The sequence below is a fragment of the Canis lupus genome, chromosome 22 (assembly GCF_011100685.1).
Source record: "Canis lupus familiaris isolate Mischka breed German Shepherd chromosome 22, alternate assembly UU_Cfam_GSD_1.0, whole genome shotgun sequence".
Lineage (NCBI taxonomy): Eukaryota > Metazoa > Chordata > Mammalia > Carnivora > Canidae > Canis > Canis lupus.
Window position 1 is genome coordinate 46,057,876 of NC_049243.1, and position 22,731 is coordinate 46,080,606.

The following is a 22,731-nucleotide window of genomic DNA, read 5'->3' on the forward strand; positions in this document are numbered from 1 at the left end:
AACATGAGATAATACTTGGAAAGTTCTCTTAAAGATGAGATAAAGAACAATATGTCAAATGCCTTTGGGGCTGATTTCATAGTTAATCTCTTATTCTTGATTGAGAATTTTTATAACATACTTTCAAGTAAATGATGCCAGTTACATTTTATTCGGTTTGAAAAAGAATAATTTCAAATTCTCTATTAAATCTGTGTACCCTGGGGCACCTGGGTGGCTCAGGTGCTTAAGCATCTGCCTTCAGCTCAGGTCATAATCCCAGGGTCCTGGAATGGAGCCCTGCACCAGGCTTCCTGTTTCTCCTTCTCCCTTGTAATGGAAAATTTGTTACCTTGTCCCAAAAGGCGGTGAAGTCCTGTATATGCACTATCATTTTCCCATCTGATGGCAGCTGAGGGGTGCGCTGGGATATCTCATCAAGTAACAGAAAGTTCTGCAGAATAAGGAGAAAGGCTGGTTGAACTGCAGGAGCAAGGCATAAGCAAATGTAATTGCCTTCCTGGTAATTTGCAATGTAGCATTTTACACAGCCCAGGTATCATTTTACCCACTATATTTGAACGGTTGACTCCCATCACAACACAGCATGTCCTATGTAATTATAAAATAGATCATGTATATATATACAAACAGTTTACAAAGCTATCTTGTCACTTTCTCAACAAGTATACGGATTCTTCTCCCTAAAGAGAAAACAGAGATCGAAATAGTGAGGGCACCCTGGATGGCTCCGTGGTTGAACGTCTGCCTTTGGCTCTCAGGTAATGATCCGAGGGGTCCTGGGATAGAGTTCCTCATCGGGCTCCCCACAGGTACCTGTTTCTCCCTCTGCCTAGGTCTCCTGCCTTGTCTCTCTGTGTCTCTCATGAATAAATAAAATCTTTTAAAAATATAAAAATAAACAAATAGTGAACACATTTAGAACCTAGACATTTTTATTGTTTTACTTCTCTGTTACTAACAATAAACAGGGGAGTTGGTAGGAAATGATTCCAAAAATATTTACCTAATCCCACCATGTGCCAAGCAGTACGTGAGATGCTAGGAACACAAAGATGAGGGCCATCCCCCTGGCTTTGAGGAATCAAGCTGGCCTGAAAGGACAGGCTGCGAACACGACACCAGTGGCAAAGACTCTCAGTGAAAAATGCGGCTCTACTCATTTATTTGTTGTGACTTTTCATGGGACATTTAGGTACACTTTCTCCCTATACATGTGAAATCAATGTTTCATTCATCATTAACTATCCCTTGTCGTAATTCTTTGAAAAAAATCCCTGTAACAAGTTTCTATCTCTTACAAAATATTTTACAAGCACTTTTCATAATCTCCTTAGCAACTCTTCTTGGGCAGCAGAAATGGTCACATCTTCTACTTCCACACTAGTTAGCAGCTACCCAGTGCAATCTAATAAAACGAAGTCCTGTTAACTGTTACAAAGGTAGCATAATCACCTATCTAAGGAAATCTTCTTGCTCTATAAACACTAGACATAATTCAATGAGAAAAGTTGCACTGGTACAGAAATGGAATAAATAACTAATAACCTCTATACCACCAAAACACTGACCATGTGGCAGAGACTGTTAATGGCCATGAGAATCTGCTCTCATTCTCCTGTGGAAACAAAACCCTAATTTTTAGCTGACAATGCTAGCCTTGAAAAGAGACACACACACCACCACCCCTTTCCCAGCCTCCCCTGGAGCTATGTGTAGCCACTTGATTAAGTTCAGGCCACTGGAAACTGACAATGTCCAGGAACCTTCCTCCCTCCCCACAGTGGCTTGGAAGTCAGTCACCAGCTTAGCCAAGACCACACACAATGAATGATAAAAAAGTGTCTAGGTTTCTAACACCAGAGAACAGAACACCAGCAATGGAGCTTCTTATGGAGTGAACTGTCTTCAAAAAAAAAAAGGTCATAACCCCAGTTACTTCAAAATTTTATGTTTTTTTGCAAATGGGGTCATTACAGACGTTAGTAATTAAAGTAAGGTCATAGTGGAATAAGGTAAGCTCTAAATCCAATCTGACTGGTGTCCATATAGGATGCAGGGACTCCTGGTGGCTCAGCGGTTGAGCGCCTGCCTTCGGCCAAGGGCATAATCCTGGAGTCCCAGGATCGAGTCCCACATCTGGCTCCCTGCATGGAGCCTGCTTCTCCCGCTGCCCATGTCTCTGCCTCTCTCTGTGTCTCTCATGAACAAATAAATAAAGTCTTTAAACACAAAAAAGATAAAACAGTCAATTAAAAGAAGAAAATGCAGAGGGGTGCCTGGCTGGCTCAGTCAGTGGAGCAAGCCAAGGAATGCCAAGGTCTGTCAGGGACCACCAGAAGTCAGAAAACTCAACGACAGATTCTCCCTTATCGGGTTTTCAGAAGGATCGTGACCCTGAAGACATCTTGATTTTAAGACACTTTTGGCCTCCAGAAAGATGAAGCCACAGATTTCTGTTGCACTGAGCACCTAGTTTGTGGTACTTTGTTATAACAGCCCTAAGAAACTGACACACACACATATACACACACACACACACACACACACACACACACACACACAAACCGACACACAAAAATACTGCCTTCTGAAAGCAGTTTTAATGTGCGTATTCTAGTTCCCATGGGCAAAGCTAACCCTAACCCATGTAGGAAGCAACGAACTAAGCATGTTTAAGTTTCTTAGGGAAACATATAAGTCACCTACTACAAAAATCATAAACACTCTTCAAGTCATTCGAAATTGTCTACTATTCACAAAGCTACAAATGTGATTACAATACTCAACTTCAAAAGAACCGGTAAAAGCTGAATATGCAAAGTTTCTTCTGTGCAGGAAAAGAAAAATGTGTTCCTATGCATTTCTCTGAAAGACCCAGCTACTTGAGGCATGGCCTGCTCACGCATTCCTCACTCATCTGGGCTCGCTGCCCACGCCTGTGTCAGGGAAGTCTTGGATATCCCCAAAAGAAGCCAACAGACCATATGGCGGGTTCAATGGAATCTGACCACTGACTACATCACTACAGTTTTACAGAGTATGAGTTAACACAGCAACAAACAAAAAGTTTTACGAGTTATGAATCTTGCCTAGACAGAATAAAATTCCAATTTTTTACCATAAAATTATTAACAAGACATAAAGTTCAATATTCAGTACATGCATATTAGAATAGAAATTCCACCACCATCAAGAAAAGAAAGAAAAGGGGACACCTCTGTAGCTCAGTGGTTGAGTGTCTGCCTTAGGCTCAGGGCAGGATCCTGGGGTCCCAGGATCTAGTCCCACATCGGGCTTCCTGCATGGAGCCTGCTTCTCCCTTTGCCTGTGTCTCTGCCTCTCTCTCTCTGTCTCTCATGAATAAATAAATAAAATATTTTTTAAAAAAAGAAAAGGAAAACTATGCACAATGTAAGAAAATAAATCAATTTAGCATTTGTCCAGAAATAGGTCTGAGTGGAGAAAGAAGTTACAGTCTCTCAATGGTTAAATGAGACACCATTCAACACATGAACAGCTTGTAAAGGTGCCAGAAGCACTATTTGGATTTTTCTCTAGTACTCAAGCTGATGAAAAGGCTGACATTAAATTACCATTAAAGCCATGAAGTGCATACCCAGAACAAGGTCATGCAGGAAAGTATCAGACATCAGAACTCAAGCCAGAAAGATTGACTTCAGAGTGGCTGGTAGGCAAAAAGCCTAAGCAGCATTATGAACAATATAACCTCAGAGACACACTTTATTGGGCATAGACGTTGTTAAGACTTCCAGTGCTTTGAAGACAAGATCTTTTATAATCCTATTGGACTCGTCCAATGTCACTAAGAGAAAAATAGAAGGAACTTCTTAGACCTGTAACTTCATAATAAATCCTTCATTTTAAGTACATGGGAAAAAGGAAATTGAAAAGTGTATGTAGACGGGGATCCCTGGGTGGCTCAGCAGTTTAGCACCCGCATTCGGCCCAGGGCGTGATCCTAGAGTTCCAGGATTGAGTCCCACATCGGGCCCCCTACATGGAGCCTGCTTCTCCCTCTGCCTTTCTCTCTGTGTATCTTTCAAGAATAAATAAATAAAAATAGAAAGAAGAAAGAAGAAAGAAGAGGAAAGAGGGAAGAGGAAAGAGGAAAGAGGAAAGAGGAAAGAGGAAAGAGGAAAGAGGAAAGGAAAGGAAAAGAAAAAGTATATGTAGAAAAGAAGATACTACGCTAGACAGCCCACATGAGAATTTAGCCCAGAGCTGCAGACCATAGAACCATCTTGAAGGGGGAGGTCTGCTGGATTTAGCTCCTACAGCTAACAAACACAAGCTCTTTGGAAATCATGCCTGCGCTGCCTACTGAATCCTGGGCTGCAAAAGACACTGTCGACAGCAAGCTCCTGTATGCCAACACAGCTTCTGACCCTACAAGTCAAACCTTGCCTGGTCCTGACTACCTGGGGAGTGAACTCTGCATACCTTTCCTCTCCTGCTGACACAAAACACATCTAAGTGAGTGGCATGGAAAGGAAGAAGAGGGAATGCTGGATCAGTTCATTCTAATCATTACCTATTACCTCTGTCAGGGACCCAAGATACTCTCCTGAGTGGCTATCAGGCCTCCATCAATTTCAGCCTAATCCAAACCATGTCATCCTATTCCCGGACTGCCTTTGCCTTTTTCTTTCTTTCAAAAATTTTATTGATAAGAGACACAGAGAGACACAGGCAGAGGGAAGCAGGCTCCCTGTGGGGAGCCAGATGTGGGACTCGACCCCAGGACCACGACCTGAACGGAAGGCAGACACTCAACCATTGAGGCACCCAGGTACTCCTGCATTAGCCTGTTGATGCATCTTCTTGCTCTATCCCAGATACCCACCCCCATCTTCTCTGATCCAGTCCCCAGGCTGCAGCCAGAGGGAGCTCTGAAAAAGCAAAACCAAAACAGCTTAATGTAGTCTGTAGGGTGCTGTTTGCCCTGCTCAGACCTCCCAGCACTCTCTATTGTGCACCACTAGACATTTCTGGCTCCTCAAATACATGGACCTCCTTCTGGGTGCACCAAGCACTTTTTAAGAGCTTTTTTGTCACATAACTATCCCCACAATAATGAAAAGTATCAGCCCCCTACCTCCCCCAAACGTTTCCCATCCCCTCCTAACCACCCATAACTGTAACTCTCCTGGTCCCTCTTTCAGCCTTCCCAGGAAGCTCTACCTCCAAAATTATGTTTACAAAGCACCTCAAGGCAGCTCAGACTATCCCTTTCAACGACTAATGCCATGAAACACATCTTAACAGTGAGTGCCTTTGAATATTTATTTACCCCTACTTGATGATACATGCATTCCAAGTAGGAAGGATATCTGCACATTATTATTCTACATACACATTAGCACCGCCCCAGGATTAAGGTAGGTGCTCAGTTATTTTGTGGAGCAATGGAATGAATCCTCAACGTATGCCCCCTCCAAAAACATCCAGCATAAACCAAGACAGGTGTTAGCTTCTCCTCTCACCTGATTTTAGTCTTAACATAATCCTGACATTTTTTATAACTTGCTAAGTACATCCTGGCTTTTTTCCACAAGGGGGGCAATGTTCCCCACATGTGGCATATTTCCAGGTACATGGGCACACTTGACTAAGACACGGATACCTTGGGCTCTGCATGACCCAGGGAATCAATCTCCAACATGTTATAATTCAGTTTTAATAAGAACTCTAGGTGCTTATGATGCACTCAAGATCTAATTTTTTTTAAAGGGTTATAGAAAACAGAGGTTGAAAAAGAGTCTAAGATCTAAAAGAAAATAAGAGGTGCTCCTGGGTGGCTCAGTTAGTTAAGCATCTGTCTTAGGCTGAAGGTCATGATCCTGAGGTCCTGGATCAATCCCCATGTTGGGCTCTCTGCTCATAAACAGCCTGCTTCTCTCGCTCCCTCTGCCTGTTGCTCCCCTTGCTCGTGCTCCTGCTTTCATCAAATAAATAAAACCTTAAAAAAAAAAAAAAAAACTCAGGGTGGCCTGGGTGGCTCACGGGTTTAGCATCTCCTTCAGCCCAGGGCATGATCTGGAGACCGGGGATCGAGTCCCACATCGGGCTCCATGCAGGGACTCCTCCTCCCTCTGCCTGTGTCTCTGCCTCTCTCTCTCTCATGAATAAAGTAAAATAAAGTAAAATAAAGTAAAATAAAATAAAGTAAAATAAAATAAAGTAAAGTAAAATAAAGTAAAATAAAATAAAATAAAATAAATAAAATAAAATAAAAATAAAATAAATAAATAAAATAAAATAAACCTCAGCTTTTATGACAAAACTAGAAAAAGAAGACGAAAATCAAACCCAGAGCCATCAAACTTCACTAGACGTATTTTAATACATATCCAGCACTGTGGAGAAGCAGGAACAAAATAAACCAGACTTTTGTGTAAAGTGAGGCACTCAAGATCATGCCCTGTCTGCCTCACTGAGCCAATCTATTTTCATTTTAGGCTTATTTATAAACCTAAAAATACCTGAGGGCCGCATCTTGAAGATACAAGTTACTTTCCCTGAGCAACGTAGGGACAGCTATTTTGGAAAAGGAGGTAGTGGGTATGGTTGAGGGCAGGGTATGATAAAATATGGAAGACTTTCCCAGAAATAGAGTGAGACAGAAAGAAAACGTGAAAGGAGATCCACAGGCCTACTCAGAAACCACAAACCAGGCATCTATGAAGGACAGAACTCACCTTTTTTCAGAGAGACTCATCCTCACCCAAGGAGCAGGGCCTTCTGCAAGCTCTTTCCATCCCAGCCCAGAGAGAAATTGGTCTCCCCTCACTCCAACCCCAGTCTTACAGTCACTGCCCTAGTCCTTCAAGATGGCATGTGGGATGAAATCTGCTTGTGAAATTTCTGCTGCTTTAGACATTTTAACCACCCAGCAGTTATCACCTGTACCTCACAATCCCTGTGTCACTGCTATTTAATGTTGCCGGCCAGAAATGATCAGCAACTTAGCTACCTGTACTCTACCAAGACTGAGAGGGGAATACACACAACGTTCTTGAATGACTGCCAGGCTTCACCTAAGTATAACATGGTGACCCCAATTCAGAACAGGCATTTTGCTTAAAATACACTTATAACGTAAAAAAGGTGTTTGTCACCGAACCTTGATTCTTTGGATGCTGACGACTGATTCGGACACCCTCTCAATGGCCGAGGGGAAGAAGAGGGTGACGGTCAACCGCACAGCCCCATACAACGACACTGCCACAAACACACGGCTGGCTGTGATCACGTTGCCAAGAAGCACGTAGGTGGTGAAAGTCACAAAAATGATGATTTTGTTTGCAACGAAAAATGATGCCAAATTCATTCCTCTGAGGTAGGAGCTTCTCAGAATCTTGGAAATTTCCTTCCTGGCAAAGAGTAGAGGATAATGGTTTTCAAGGAAGCAACAACATCCAAGTCATAAATTCAACTATCTTTTGCATGTGGCTCCATTTCCAGGTAGAGAACAGGATTAAGACAAATCACTTTCCCATTTTATGGAATTATCTTACAGCACAGGCTCCAGGGCTAAATGCCAATGTCGCTCACCTCAACTAAATGGAGGCTTAATGTCACTCTGTAAAACTGCCTGGGTCACTCAGACCAGGTATGAATGTTCATTCAACAGGCAGGCATCAAATGACAGAAGTCTTGTGTTGATCACCTTGCTGAGGACAGATGGGCACATAGCCTGTCCCCCCTAAGAGCTCATGATTCATAGGGGGGAAGAGAAAATGTGTGCATCGGACAGAAACAGCCAGCATGGATGCACAAAGAGGTGCCTCCCTCAGAGCAGTGTAGTTGGGGAAGATGCACATGACTGATGACTGGAGCCAGGCAGTGAGATTGCGGGGGGGCGCAGAAAGTGAGCTAAATTAGTCGGGCTTGCTGGGGACCAGAGAAGATGCAAAGCTGAGTGCATTTGATGTAGAGGGAGATGCACCTACAAAGTACATGCAGAACTGAGCAAAGGCATGGGGCTATTCTCATGGCTCTGTTTCTGTTTGGCACAAATAAAACTGAGGTATAGGGATCCCTGGGTGGCGCAGCGGTTTGGCGCCTGCCTTTGGCCCAGGGCGCGATCCTGGAGATCTGGGATCGAATCCCACATCAGGCTCCCAGTGCATGGAGCCTGCTTCTCCCTCTGCCTGTGTCTCTGCCTCTATCTCTCTCTCTCTCTGTGACTATCATAAATGAATAAAAAAAAAATTAAAAAAAAAAAAAAACTGAGGTATAGTCTGGCCCAATCTCTACAATCTTCATCTTCTTGCAATGCTCACATAAATTATAGTTTCAATGCCACTGTCATATTAGCAAATAATATCGTTACTGTTTGGAATTCAGGGTATGAAGAAATACGTGGAATTTCATTTTTGTAGTAGAAACACGCTCTCTTTAAGAAGATACCTAAATGGGGGTGGGGGGTGCCCCTGGTTGACTCAGTTGGATAAGGGTCTTCTTTTGGCTCAGATTATGATACAAGGATCCAGGAATTGAGCCCCACATTGGGCTCCCTGCTCAGAGGGGAGTCTGCTTCTCCCTATGCCCCAGGGAGAAGCCTCTCTCATGCTCTCTCTCAGATAAATAAATAAAAGCTCTTTTTAAAGAAAGAGAAAAGAAAGGAAGTAGATGGTGGGACACCTCGGTGGGTCATTAGTTGAGCGTCTGCCTTGGCTCAGGTCCTGATCCTGGAGTCCTGGGATTAAGTCCCGCATCAGGCTTCCTGCAGGGAGCCTGCTTCTGCCTCTGCCTGTATCTCTGCCTCTCTCTGTCTCTCATGAATAAATAAAATCTTTAAAGATAATAATAATAATAATAAAGAAAATGGTAAATGGGAGAGCAAATTAATATGTTGCATAGCATGGGGCAGGGTATGTTTAGTGTTTTAGTTCACATTTTAATGGGAAAACTTCCTAAGGCTCCTCAAATATTTCAGCAAAAGCAGGAGACAGAAAAATAAAAAAACATGGGGTAATATACAGAGAACCGTACCTTCGCAAATTGGTGATAAGATCCGCAAAGGACTTTTCCCAGGCATACATTTTTATTATTCTTATGCCAGTTATAACTTCATTCATGGTTCTGATCCTGACATCTGTGAAAGTTGCAGTCTTACTCCTAAGGGGACAGACATGAGAGATGAGCCACAGCCCCACTTTCCTTATCAGCAGCAGACACAGCCCACGACCAGGGATCAAATGATTCCCTCCAGCGCCTCTACTCAGACAACACAGGTGGCTCGACTCAAAATACAAATGGAAGAGACTTCAGTTTGGAAGGCAACAGTTCATCCCAATTCAAGTAGTATCTTAGAAAACTTGCAATAGGGACTAAGGAAGACACGAAAGAGAGTCAGATATAAATCGCCTGCTCCAAGAGGTCATGCTTGGGTAGGGAAGGCAAATAACCTGTGAATCTAACAATACTACAGTTGGTTGTGGTATAGTATAGTAGAACGAAGTACTGGGGAGCAGAAAAGAAAGGGCTGTTGATTCTAATTGGGCAAAGGAGAGAGCAGGAAAAGCTTCTGAGTTCTAGTAGCATTGAAATGGGACTCCAAGGACACAGAACATCTCTCCATCGCAGAGCAAATTCCATGCTGAGAAAACCACAAGGTAAGAAACAGAAGAGAAAACTCGATGTGCTTCAAACAGCTCATCATCATCCAACTGAAAATCTTGACAGTGACCCATTTCCAGCCTCTGGAACCTGCTTCATCATCATCAAACCCTGTATCACCAGCCACTTTTCTATCGCATATGCTGCTAGGACAGCTGGACATCTAAAGACACAATTGAGGTTGACCTTGCCCTTGGGGAGCTTGTAATTTATTGGTCACACTGAATTTAAAAAAAGACATGCACACATGAAAATACCTCTAACATAAGCATAACAAAAATATACGCTGCCCGGGGCACCTGGGAGACTCAGTGGTTGAGCGTCTGCCTTTGGCTCAGGTTGTATTCCCGGGGTCCTGGGATCGAGTCCCAAATCAGATTCCCCGAGGGATGCCTACTTCTACCTCTGCCTAGGTCTCTGCCTCTATGTGTCTCTCATGAATAAATATAATCTTTAAAAAAATATATTAAAAAATCATGCAGCCAGAAATGGACCGCTAAGTAGATACTTAAATTATACTATCATTTAATATATGTTGAAATAACTTCATCATATGTAAATTCTGCTGGAAGACACAACTTAATGAGGCACAGGGCCCAAAAAGCTAGCCAGGAGGAGCCAGTGGATGCCTTCACTATCTCAGTTTCCAGAGTAGCCTTCAGCTTAAGGCTGGAGCCTCCATGGCTAAGCCTGGACCCGATACAATCAACACAAACAAGAGATCACAGAAGACATTTGTTTTTCATCAAAAGCAGGGGCCAGACCATGGATATTAATAAATGCATATTACCCATTTTTTAAACCAGTGTTTCTCTTACCGGAGTGATGAAAACAACTTCCCAATGCAGCTTTGCAAGGGTAGAAGAATAATTAGAACTACCATCCCGGCAAGACAGGATATTCCTATTTCCATCCAGAGCAAAGCAGTCACTGCAATAGCTTGCAGTGGTCCTGCCCACAGAAAGTGCAAGAATACTGTCACCTTAAAAGAGAAGAGACAATGCTTTCTTAAGACAGCATAAACACAAAACCAGTGAGAACACAGTACAGAAACAATCTGCTCTGAAAGAAGACAGGAACCTAAACAGGGTGGCTCAGCAGTTTAGCGTAGCGTCTGCCTTCAGCCAGGGCATGATCCTGGGGTCCTGGGATCTAGTCCCACATCAGGCTCCCTGCATGGAGCCTGCTTCCCCCTCTCCCTGTGGTGTCTCTGCCTCTCTCTCTCTCTCTCTCTCTCTCTCTCTCATGAATAAATAAAATCTTAAAAAAAAAAAAAACCCTCTGCTCTGTCGCTCTCGAGTGAATGAATGAATGAATGAATGAATGAATGAATGAATGAATGAATGAAATCCTTTAGAAAAATGGAGCACCTGGATGGCTCAGTTAAACATCGTACTCTTGATTTGGGCTCAGGTGAAGATCTCAGGGTCATGAGATCCAGCCACTTGTTGGGCTCCTTTATTGGGCTCCATGCTCGGTGGGGAGTCTGCCTGAGATTCTCTCTCCCTGTCTCTCTGCCACTCTCCCTGCTCCTGCCCTCTCTCTAAATAAATAAAATCTTTAAAAAAGGGGGGGGGGGGGCTTTCCTATATAGCACTCTACAGGGCACAGAACTATCCCTCCCCACCAAGATGTCATCATATAGAGCAGGCCAAAGAATTCAGCCAGCAGGGGAACCTAGGTGGTTCAGTGGTTGAGCATCTGCCTTTGGCTCAGTTCATGATCCCCGGGTCCTGGGATCAAGTCCCACATCGGGCTCCCTGCTTCTCCCTCTGCCTATGTCTCAGCATGCCCCTCTCTCTCTCATGAATAAAATCTTAAAAAAAAAAAAAAAAAAAAAAAAAAACAACATAATAATGGTAATTCAGCCACGAATACCAACAACATGTGCCCAGAAAGGCCACTTATGAAGGACTATTAGCAATATTTAAACAAGCTGGACAGGAACTGTCTGCTTATGCATTGTTGAAGTATGCTGTAAACATGCATTGTTGAAGTATGCTGTAAACACATTAGGAACACAAAATGCCTATCACCAGAAAACACATAGTAGTGCTATACCTAAATTGCACATAGAAGAAATGAAAATTGAATAAAAAGTATCCTCATCTTATATTCTACACCAAAAACTGGCATCAGAAATGCCGAGTTAAACCAAGGAAGGTGTCAGGAATGAAAAAGGATCCCTCAAGGGGGCAGCCTACCTGGTCAAACTTGTTCACGTCATTGGACAGCAGGTTGACAATCTGGCCGGTAGTGGTCTTCCCCATGGCCATGTTACTAAGGCGAAGTGCCTGAAACAGAAGAAAGGAATAGAAGATTATATTCCTACAGTGATATCATGCCACACTTAGAAAACAAGCAAAACGGAGTATATTTTTTACAGGGTCTTGTGTGACTTCCCGCAAGCACAGTGTTCCATGACAGCAGGGCTCTAGAGGACCTGGGCTCAGGCTTCAACACTTTTGAATGGTGGCAGCCACATACCACAAGGAACAACAGAGCTACACGAGGTATAAGCAGACTCTCCCACCCCATTTTATGATGAATCTGGACATGCCCAGAGGATAAAAAGATCTATACTTGGGAGTCAACTCAAGTAATTTTGAGCCACATTCTATGAAAGTGGGAAGGCTATCTAAGGAAAAAATTTAGGAGACAGACTATACATCTGGACAGGGTCATTAATTCTTTTTTTTTTTTTTAAGATTTATTTATTCATGAGAGACCCAGAGAGAGAAGCAGAGACATAAGCAGAGGTAGAAGCAGACTCCCCACAGGGGGGCCTGATACAGAACTCGATCCCAGGACTCCAGGATCACGACCTGAACCAAAGGCAGACGCTCAACCCCTGAACCACCCACTGCCCCTGAAAATATTTTTAAAATCAATTTTACATACAAATACACATGAATCCCTCATGCAGAAAACACATTATAGAAGTGCGTATCTGATAACTAATCGTTAACAATTAAACTAAGAACAGAACACAAAACTGATTCTAAAACTGATCATTTTCAAAAAACCTTAAGACAACTGCACCAAGAGGTTGCACCTGGGTGGCTCAGTTGGTTAAGTGTCTGCCTTTGTCTTGGGTCGTAATCCGAAGGTCCTGGAATTGAGTCCCGCATCTGGGGCCCTGATCAGTGGGGAGCCTTCTACTCCTTCTCCCTCTGTCCATCCCCAAGTGTTCGTGCACTCACTTGCTCTGTCTTGCTCTCATTCTTTCTGCACTCTCTCAAACATTAAAAAAAAAAAAAAAAAAGACAACTCTGCACCCATGTGGAATCACCATTCACAGCCTGTCACTGAAGCTGACAATGAGAACCACGTGACAAGATGGTGCCGACGACAATTTGTGCAAAAGGCAAAGTTCTTCTCGGCAAACCATCAGGATGACTTGTCATTTAATTAGCTATGTGACCAAGTGTAGCAATGGACTAAAGACTGATTCTGGATCCAATGTTCACCTACCTAGGTTAACAGCAATGCTGCAGCAGAGAAATTAATAATCTGTCAGAGAAAAATCAGTCATACTCTAGCTAGGCAAAAAAAAAAAAAAAAAATCGTGTAATGTCATTAATGTTATTAATGAGGAAGACATAGCCTATAAGCAAACTGCCAGATGTCTGCTTCCAGCCATCATAGTCGTCAGTACTGGACTTGCCCTCACCCTCAACTGTAAAACTATAAAACTGGAGGGAACCTATGAAGCCACTGTTTCAGGCACGAACACAGGCAGTGCACGACCATAAGCCTCCAGAAAAGGGAAATACCAGAGCAGAGACCCATGACCAGCCTGGCTTTCTGCCCAGAGACATTTACTGCCCAAGTAGAACTACACTTTCACTGAGGCAATGAGGAAGAGTTACCTGTTCCAAATTGCAGAAATGTCTGGAATTTGCAAGCCAGAATAGCAGAAGTGCAGGCCCCCAGAGATTTTGTACTGAGTTAGCAAATGGATTTCGGGGCAGCTGTGAGCTCAAGGGAGACTCCAGAGTTCATGCAAAAGGGCACGAAGTTTCTATCCAAACAGGATACAAGATCTTCAAAAGCACCTAAGACACTCCATTTAGATACCAGGAGGGCCATGGCTTAGTAATAAAGATCATACTCTAGAGTAAGAGTCATGTACTTTAACTGAATTTAAAATGAAAATATCTGCCACTGATAGATACAGAGATACATAAAGTAGGAAGGTAGGTAGTCACCTAAGTAGATAGACAGATCTACTGAAACAATCTCCCAGGAATTGCTTATAGGAAAAAAACGAAATACGCTTTCACTAAAAGTCCCTATAATGTTAACCGTTAAAACATCCAAAATAGTAAACAGTTATTGAACATGCAACGAAGAATATGTGACCCATGACCAAGGAGAAAGAATACAGGGACACCTGGGTGGCTCAGCTGTTGAGCATCTACCTTTGGCTCAGGGCGTGATCCCGGATTGAGTCCCATATCGGGCTTCCCGCATGGAGCGGGCTTCTCCCTCTGCCTATGTCTCTGCCTCTCTCTGAATAAATAAATAAAATCTTAAAAAAAAAAAAAAAAAAAAAAAAGCTAATAAAGGAATCAAAATTGAATCCAAAAACTCTGATACCACCAAAATAAAAGTGAGGAATGGAAACAAGAAAAATAGAAGAAACAAGTAGAAAAAAAATAGCAATGCAAAAAGCCAAAAACAAATCAGATCAATATTTACACTAACACTCTAATTAAAAGCCAAAGATGGTTACCAGGGATTAACAAAAGACATACCTAAATTGCTATAGAAGAAAAATGAACTTAAAATACACTGACAGGTTGAAAGTCAAAGGACAAAAAAATGATAGACCATGCAAACAATAGGTACAGTGAATGTGGTGTGGCTGTATTAGACAATACAGACTTTAAGACAAGGAATATTGCCAGAGATTAAGAGGGATGTTTCATAAAAGCAACATCAATTCATTACTCCTAAATGTGTTCGGATCAGGGTGGTTCAGCAGTTTAGCACTGCCTTCAGCCCCCAGGGCATGATCCTGGAGACCTGGGATGAGTCCCAGGTCAGGCTCCCTGCATGGAGCCTGCTTCTCCCTCTGCCTCTCTCTCTCTCTCCTAATCATGAATAAATAAAATCTTTGAAAAAATAAAATAAAATACATGTGTATGGATCAAATCACAGAGATTCAACATTTATGAGACAAAAACAGAACCAAAGAGAAAAATGACAAAACATCACAATCATAGGTTTCAACATCCCTCTCTCAATAATTTTTTTTAATATTTTATGTATTTATTCATGAGAGACAAAGAGAAAAAGAGATATAGGCAGAGAGAGAAGTAGGCTCCATGCAGGGAGCCTGATGTGGTACTTGATCCAGGAACTCTGGGATCATGCCCTAGGTCAAAGGCAGATGCTCAACTGCCAAGCCACCCAGGTGGTGTCCCATCCCTCTCTCAGTAATTAATAAAAAAAAAGTAGACAAAAAAATTTTAAGGACACTGAAGATATGAAACACACTACTAATCATGTTACTGTGATATTAATGGAACACCACACCCAACAACTGCAGGACAGTTTTCTCGAGTACACAGTGAATATTTGCAAACATAGACCACTATATGCTGGGACCATAAAATAAATCTCAATAAATTTCTCTTTTTTTTCTCCAAGATTTTTATTTATTTGACAGAGAGAGAGAGAGAGAGAGAGAACAAACAGGGGGAGTGGCAGGCAAAGAGAGAAGAAGAAGCAGACTCCTCACTGAGCAGGGATCTAGATGCAGGGCTTGATCCTGGGACCCTGAGGTTATGACCTAAGCTGAAGGCAGATGCTTAACTGACTGAGTTATCCAAGCATCCTTCAGTAATTTTCTAAACATAAAAATGTTAGACAGGATGTTCTCTGATTACAAAAGTATTAAATTGGAAATCACTAAGATAGCTCTCAGAACTCCAAATATTTGAGAAATAGCAGGATATTCATACAGAACCATGTGGCAAAGATGACTTCATAAGGAAAATCAGAAATATTTTTAAATAAATGAAAATAAAAACATAACGTATCACAATTTGTAGGATATAGTTACACCAAGTCTTACCAGAAACTTCTGGCTTTAAAAGTTTTACATGAAATAAATAAATAAATAAATAAATAAATAAATAAATAAATAAATAATAAATAAATAAATAAATGTTTTACATGAAAAAGAAAGGTATGAAATTGATGGTCTAAGATTCTCCCTAAGATTAAGATCAAAGAAACAGAAACAAACACATATATACTCTGTTCACACCTACAGAAGAGCATCTAGTGTTATCAATTATACATCTGTTGCCACCCAGGAACAATCAGCTCATTGAGGGCAAAAAAGACTCATCATATTCGTGTACATAAGCAAAAATCATTGAAAAGCCTGCCCTTTATTGAACAATTACTACAACTCATACAACTGAATAGGAAACCACCTTACAAAGCAAGGAATTATTCCTATTTTGCAGATGGGAAAATAGGCTGCACATATTCATGGCTGACAAGAACTCTAGGTGTTTTTTCTTCTAATGAAGCAAAATTACCACTCTTCATTAATGTAGACAATTTATGTTTGGTTCATGTCAGGTATAGAGAATAACAGTGTACAAATTAATGCATCATCCTTCTGCTAATGTTTTGGTTCCACATTTCCATGAGTTGACAAGTTATAAGAGGATATTATTTGGTTTATTTTCCCTGTGAAAGCAAGTTAATTCCACCATGAAAGAAGAAAAAAAAAAAGCAAACAAAAGAAACTAATATTTGCACTGTATATACCAGGCCTAGGATTAGTATTTTTATTAAATCAAGAGCACTTCAGCAGGAATAAGAATTATAATATTGGCAAGGGTGGGGACCACGCCATACTGAGTGGAGTCTGCTTGAGATTCTCTCCCCCCACCCCTGCACATATCCTCCCACTGAAATAAATAAAATCTTAAAAAAAAAAAAAAAAAAGGGCTTGAAATATATATACCCTGAGAGATTAAAGATGTCTACAAAGGTTTTGCTTTGGTCAAGTTCACTGCATGGAAATCTGTTAATATAAAAAACTGAGAAATAATTCAAATTTCTAATTAATGTTATAATAGAATCTATGTGGCCATTAAAAACACTGTTGATATCAAAAAAAAAAAAAAAAACACTGTTGATGGTGTTATGCAAACTCCCATCAGACTAGATATCCATTTATAGTTGGTTCTTCTCTGGGAAGGCATGAAAATACATCTGGGGTCAATAAGAGAACTGTATATACAATCTGAACCAAAACAATTTTAATCAATTTTTTAAGAATTAAGTAATACTGGTCCTTCATTTAAAAACGGTTTCAGGATCCCTGGGTGGCGCAGCGGTTTAGCGCCTGCCTTTGGCCCAGGGCGCAATCCTGGAGACCCAGGATCGAATCCCACATCGGGCTCCCAGTGCATGGAGCCTGCTTCTCCCTCTGCCTATGTCTCTGCCTCTCTCTCTCTCTCTCTCTCTCTCTGACTATCATAAATAAATAAATAAATTTTAAAAATAAATAAAATAAATAAAATAAAAAATACACGGTTTCTTCTTTATTTTATTCAGTACAAGTGAAACACAAAACCCAAGTATGCACACATAGATACCACTTCTCTAACAGTCCTTAAAAACAGAAACTGTGGTTCACCACCTTCATGATGCAGATTTTTCATCACCAATATGCCTCTTACTCAAAGACGACCCTCACTGCGCATGTGGAGGATGCTTCTCACAGACTGCTCCAGATGACCATGCCTTTGGGGGTTTGCATACAATATAACTCCATTCTGTTCCTGGATGTCAAACTATCCCTTTCACCAGTACCTACTACTGTTTCCAAACTAGGATATAACCTCATAATATTTTAAGTGAAATCACAGTGAACAGGCTCTGAATAGAAACTAAAGGATTTTCAGAACAAAATACCGAGTACTTATGTCACCTATTTTCTATTTTTGGTTTACTTCCTGGTTCATGGCCCTACCTCAGAGCTGAGTCTGTCAGATAATGTGGTTTCCAGGGACATTGGGTATTACTGTAACAGATGAATATGAAGAATATGTTTAGCTCACCTGAAGCAGAAAATTGCCTGTATTTTCCCAATATTGTTGCCTAGAGTTGCTTAGTAATGCTGCTACATCTACTTTCAAGACTGTGTGATCTAAAACCATTAAACTTCATTTTTATGGGGTCACAAGGTCAGCCTAATACCCTCTATCCCCATGAATACAATGGGTGACAACTCCTGTAAAGTTAATCAGATTCCCTCTGGGGCTCTGTAGAAGAGATTCAAAAAAATGAAAACAGAAGTGCATACAAAATCAACAACCTGCTGTCATCAATAATCTGATAGCTCCATTGCCTTTTTTCCCTTTTTTTGGCCTGGTTTTCCATGGCTAGCACAGAACCAGCACACCTGTACAGAAAGCTTTCTGCAAGCTGTGGCATTTACATTCAGGGATACCATTAGGCTTTCCTTTAACTTCGTTGGCCACTTTTTCTTTTTCATTATACCATTAACCTTGAAGACATCTATTGATCTATTGAGAGTCAAGAAGACAGACACATACAGACTTTAGTTCTGAGCAGAAGGGCCACAATGTGGACCCCAAGAACCACTTGGGTACCAGTGATATTTCCTCTGAGGTCAGACTGACTCCACATTCCTTGACCTTATCACCTCTAATGGCCACGAGTCCCTGAATGTGTAACGCTTCATGATGATAGTATGATCAAAGTGCAGTCACATCCCCAAATAATAGACACCCACCAACCACCACCACCCCTACTCAGACCCTTCCATCATCAATTTCTTGCTTTGAAATAGAAGCCCCATGTGACTGGTTTCCCAAATAAGAGAGGGGATAAAAGAAACCAACAACACAGAACAGTTGTGGCAAAGGTGAGCTGGTGGGGTGACAGGAAGAAGTAACAATATGGTAAGTGTGAAAAACCCACTGACAAGGAGAAAAAAGAGAGCAAATACACACACACACATACATACACAGTTACTAATATGCACTACAGGGTCAGGCGACAAACTATCTTAATGAGAAAATAAAGATGAAGTACATCCCCAATAGAAAAATAAAAAGCTATCAACTTTTCAATATATCTTTTATTTTTGTCTCTAAAAACTTTAAAAATAAATTAAAAAGTGTGAGTATAAACTGTCTTCTCAAAAACCACATGCATACTAAAAAATTTATATATAAGGCCATATGCTTATATTTATATATAAGTAGGGCAATTCTATTTAGAACTCTTTTGTCTATGAAGCAGTTCCTAACTTTTGCTCATGACATGCCTTCCTTCATACCAAGAGTACAAGAGGGAAGCAATATGCCCTCTCCAAACTCATCCAACTGTGCGTAACTTTACTGTCAAAATGAAAGTGTTTTACAAATGTGGGTTTCCGGTCTTTCCTAATGTTTTATATTATCAAAGTATTGAACTTAAGGAAGTTGGTTATACAGCACACCTAAAGTAATAGTGCATACTTCAGTAAGATCACATAATAAGCTGAATTACACATTCCTTTCTAAACATCAAGCTTGAGGTTTGGTGAGAAAATGAGTAAATCTGTACAGAAAAACATGATACAAAGAAATGCTATCGAACACATGATATACATAGCATTCATTTTTAGAGCCAAACTTACTAAAAGCAGCAATGCCTTAATATCTATAACGAGTACATACTAAGGAATGAAGAGAAAAGTGCCCGGAGCATAAGGAAAAAAACGCTCTCTCACAAAGCAACCCATCGCTCTCTCCACCAAATGCCACTGTGCCAAATCACCCCAGTCTCCTAACTCAGGGGAGTGATGTGGAACCAATAGCAGCTGGGTGCCGATCAGATCGCAGAGATACCAAACAAATAACCCTGGTCAGCTCAGCTAATGGGTCCCAGAGGGAGGAGAAAGGAAAAGACAAGGACTTCAAAATATAATCCAGATATCACTGCTTGTTCTGTGTAGAGTCCTCTCTGAAATGCCTTGCTTTTCCTACACAAGTAACTCAAAGTGTATTGCCACCGTTGGGGGGGGGGGGGGGGGACTGTAATGTTTTCAATGAATACTGAGTAAATGTAGAGCCTGCACCCATTCAAAAAAATTAAGTTAACCTTGAAGACATTATGCCCAGTGAAATAAGGTAGGCACCCAAGGGCAAATACTGCCTGATTCCTTTCACATGAGGCACCTAACCTGGTAGTTTCATGGAGACAGGAAGTATGATGGGTGTACACTGGTCACCAGGGGTTGGGGTGAGGGGGATGAAGAACTGCTGGAATAGGTACAGTTTCAGGCTTTACAAGATGAAGAGTCCTGGAGATGGATAGTGTTGATGGTTGCACAATGATGCAGAATGTCCTTAAGGTTACAGGTTGTACACTCAAAAATCGAACATGTGGTCAATTTTAAGTTTTGTGTATTTTACTGTGATCAAAAATTTAAAATTTATTAATTTAGATATGCCTGGGTGGCTCAGCGGTTGAGCGCCTACCTTCAGCCCAGGGCGTGATCCCAGGGTCCTGGGATAGAGTCCCATATTGGGCTTCCTGCAGGGAGCCTGCATCTCCCTCTGCATGTGTCTCTGCCTCTCTCTGTGTGTCTCTCATGAATAAATAAAATCTGTTTTAAAACTTTTTTTTTTTCATGGCGGGGTGGTGGTGGAAACTGGATGGTGCAGTTAGTAGCCTGTGACTCTTGATCTCAGGGTTGTGAGATCAAGACCCACCGTGGGTGAACAGATTACTTTAAAAAAATTTAATAGGGATCCCTGGGTGGCGCAGCGGTTCAGCGCCTGCCTTTGGCCCAGGGTGCGATCCTAGAGACCCGGGATCGAATCCCACGTCAGGCTCCCGGTGCATGGAGCCTGCTTCTCCCTCTGCCTGTGTTTCTGCCTCTCTCTCTCTCTCTCTCTCTCTCTGTGTGTGTGTGTGTGTGTGTGTGTGTGACTATCATAAATAAATTAAAAAATAAAAAATAAAAAATAAAAAAATAAAAAAATATAATAAAACAAGAATTATTAACTCTTAAGACTGGGGGGGGGGGGGGAGGTAGACACCAAACAAAAAGTATAAGCCTACAGAAATATCTTAAAATGACAAAGAAATAAGCATTTTCAGAGCAACATATATAATTAAAAATTTAACTCTATTTTTTTAAATTAAGTATCAGCCATGTTTTCAGCATCAATCCTGAGGAAAGGAATGCAGACAGTTGTGCTGTCCATTCACTTTCCAAGAAGACTCCACATCAACCACTGTGCCCTGACCATTCTTCCCTACCCTGTCTCTAGTAGGGTGATTCCTGAGTTTTCCTGCTAAGAATCCCTGGGGTACAGATTAAATACACAGATTTCCAGGGCTTCTCTTAATTCTGAGGGAGTGGGTCTGTCTGGGATTACACCCAGGTTGTGCGTTTTGATTAATCACAAAGATGACTCAACAGAATTGCCTGACCTGCAGCCTAGCATAAGTCCTCCTCACCCATGATCTGCAAGGAAGCTGAACAGCTCCTGCACACACTCACCCTGCCCTGCAGTGTACACAGAGCTCTCCTAGCTGCAAGGCCCATAAACACCCAGCTATTAAAAGCAGGGAGCAGACAGCTGCTCTGACAATTGGCTGAGAAACTGATCGTGCACCAACCCTACCACCGCCTTTGCCATACATAATAAGCAAGCACAAAACTGGACAAAACTATGTGTCCAGGCAACAGGTAGTGCAAGACAGATTCCTGAGCATAGAGACACTCAAGAGGCAAACGCTACCATTGTCTTGGTTCTGGGCCAGGGGACCACTTTTCAACTGTGGCAGGGAGCTGAAGGAAGTTTTCCAAACAGTGCAGCAGCGCCACTGAGCTGAGGAAGCAGAGGTCAGGCTGTGGTTGGCCGCAGTAGCTGGCATCCTTGAGAACAAATGAAAGGATCACTAAAGTCCTAGGGTGAGGAGGGACACTGCTGTCAAGGCCTGACCTAAGGGATGGGCTACAGGGACGCAGGTCAAGACTGCCTAAAGCTCACCAAGGAGCTGGTGCGTGGAGTAGCAAGCAGAACACAGACACTGGAAGGTCACTGTAGGGCACAGTAGAGAAACTTTATTAATATATCATTAACAAGCCTGGCATGCAGCCCAGACATCAGGAAGACCACACCTTAGAATTAAAGACCAGTCGCTGGAACAGAAATTCTCAGCTCGAGCAATTTGCCACCACCTCCCAGGAGACATCTGTCAATGTCTGGAGACATTACTGGTTGTTACAACTAGAAAGATGCCACTGGCATCAAGTGGGTAGAGGTCACAGCTGCTGTTCAGCATCCTACAATGCACGGGGTCCCCTCCATTCACCACCCTCCAACAAAGAATTGCACAAACCTAAATGCCAGTAGTGCTAAGGTTCAGAATCTTTTCCCTAAAGCATATTTATTTGCTCTAGACTTATCCTGGAAAATATGAATAACAAGGCCTAGGAAGGACTCTGAGCTTGCAAGTTAGAGAAGCATGGAAAATATATCTTAGAATTCCCAAAAACGTAAGCCAACAAAGTATAAATCAAGCCTATGGAGCCTTAAAGCAACCAGCCAGGAAATGACCTTTTAACACAAAATTCAACATTCTTCCAAAGACTCTAAGAATGCAGACCTCCAATGTAGCATTCATAATGTCCAATAAATTTTAAGTCTTAGACATGCATAAACAAACCAAAAAAAAAAAAAAAACAGGAAAATGTAAACCACAGGAAGAAAGTAACCTACATCATAAAAACACCCCCCCCCCAAATATATAAATAAAAACAAATCCAAGTTGACCCGAACATTGGGTTTTTTAAATTTTTATGTTCACAGAATTAGAGAAATATTGATACAGGAGAGCTAGGTTCTTGTCTCACACAGTCGAAAAAATGAATCTTGGGGACAAAGGAGAGTGAGCGAAGCGATACACGTTTATTAAGTAGATACACAGAGAAAGCTCTCAGGAGTGAGAGGGGTCCCGACAGGGTTGCCACTGGGGGCTTTTAGTGGCCGTCTTTTATTAAGAACCTAGCCAGGGAGC

The 22,731-nt window shown here is 41.7% G+C and overlaps 1 protein-coding gene across 1 annotated transcript in view; it reads right to left on the reverse strand.

Annotated features, from left to right (window-relative positions):
* ABCC4 (ATP binding cassette subfamily C member 4) overlaps positions 1-22,731 on the reverse strand; it is a 245,850-nt gene that overhangs the window by 157,981 nt on the left and 65,138 nt on the right. The window contains 5 exon segments of the mRNA NM_001197174.1: positions 332-433; positions 7,148-7,397; positions 9,022-9,147; positions 10,467-10,630; positions 11,853-11,942. Coding sequence (NP_001184103.1) covers positions 332-433; positions 7,148-7,397; positions 9,022-9,147; positions 10,467-10,630; positions 11,853-11,942 — 732 coding nt within the window.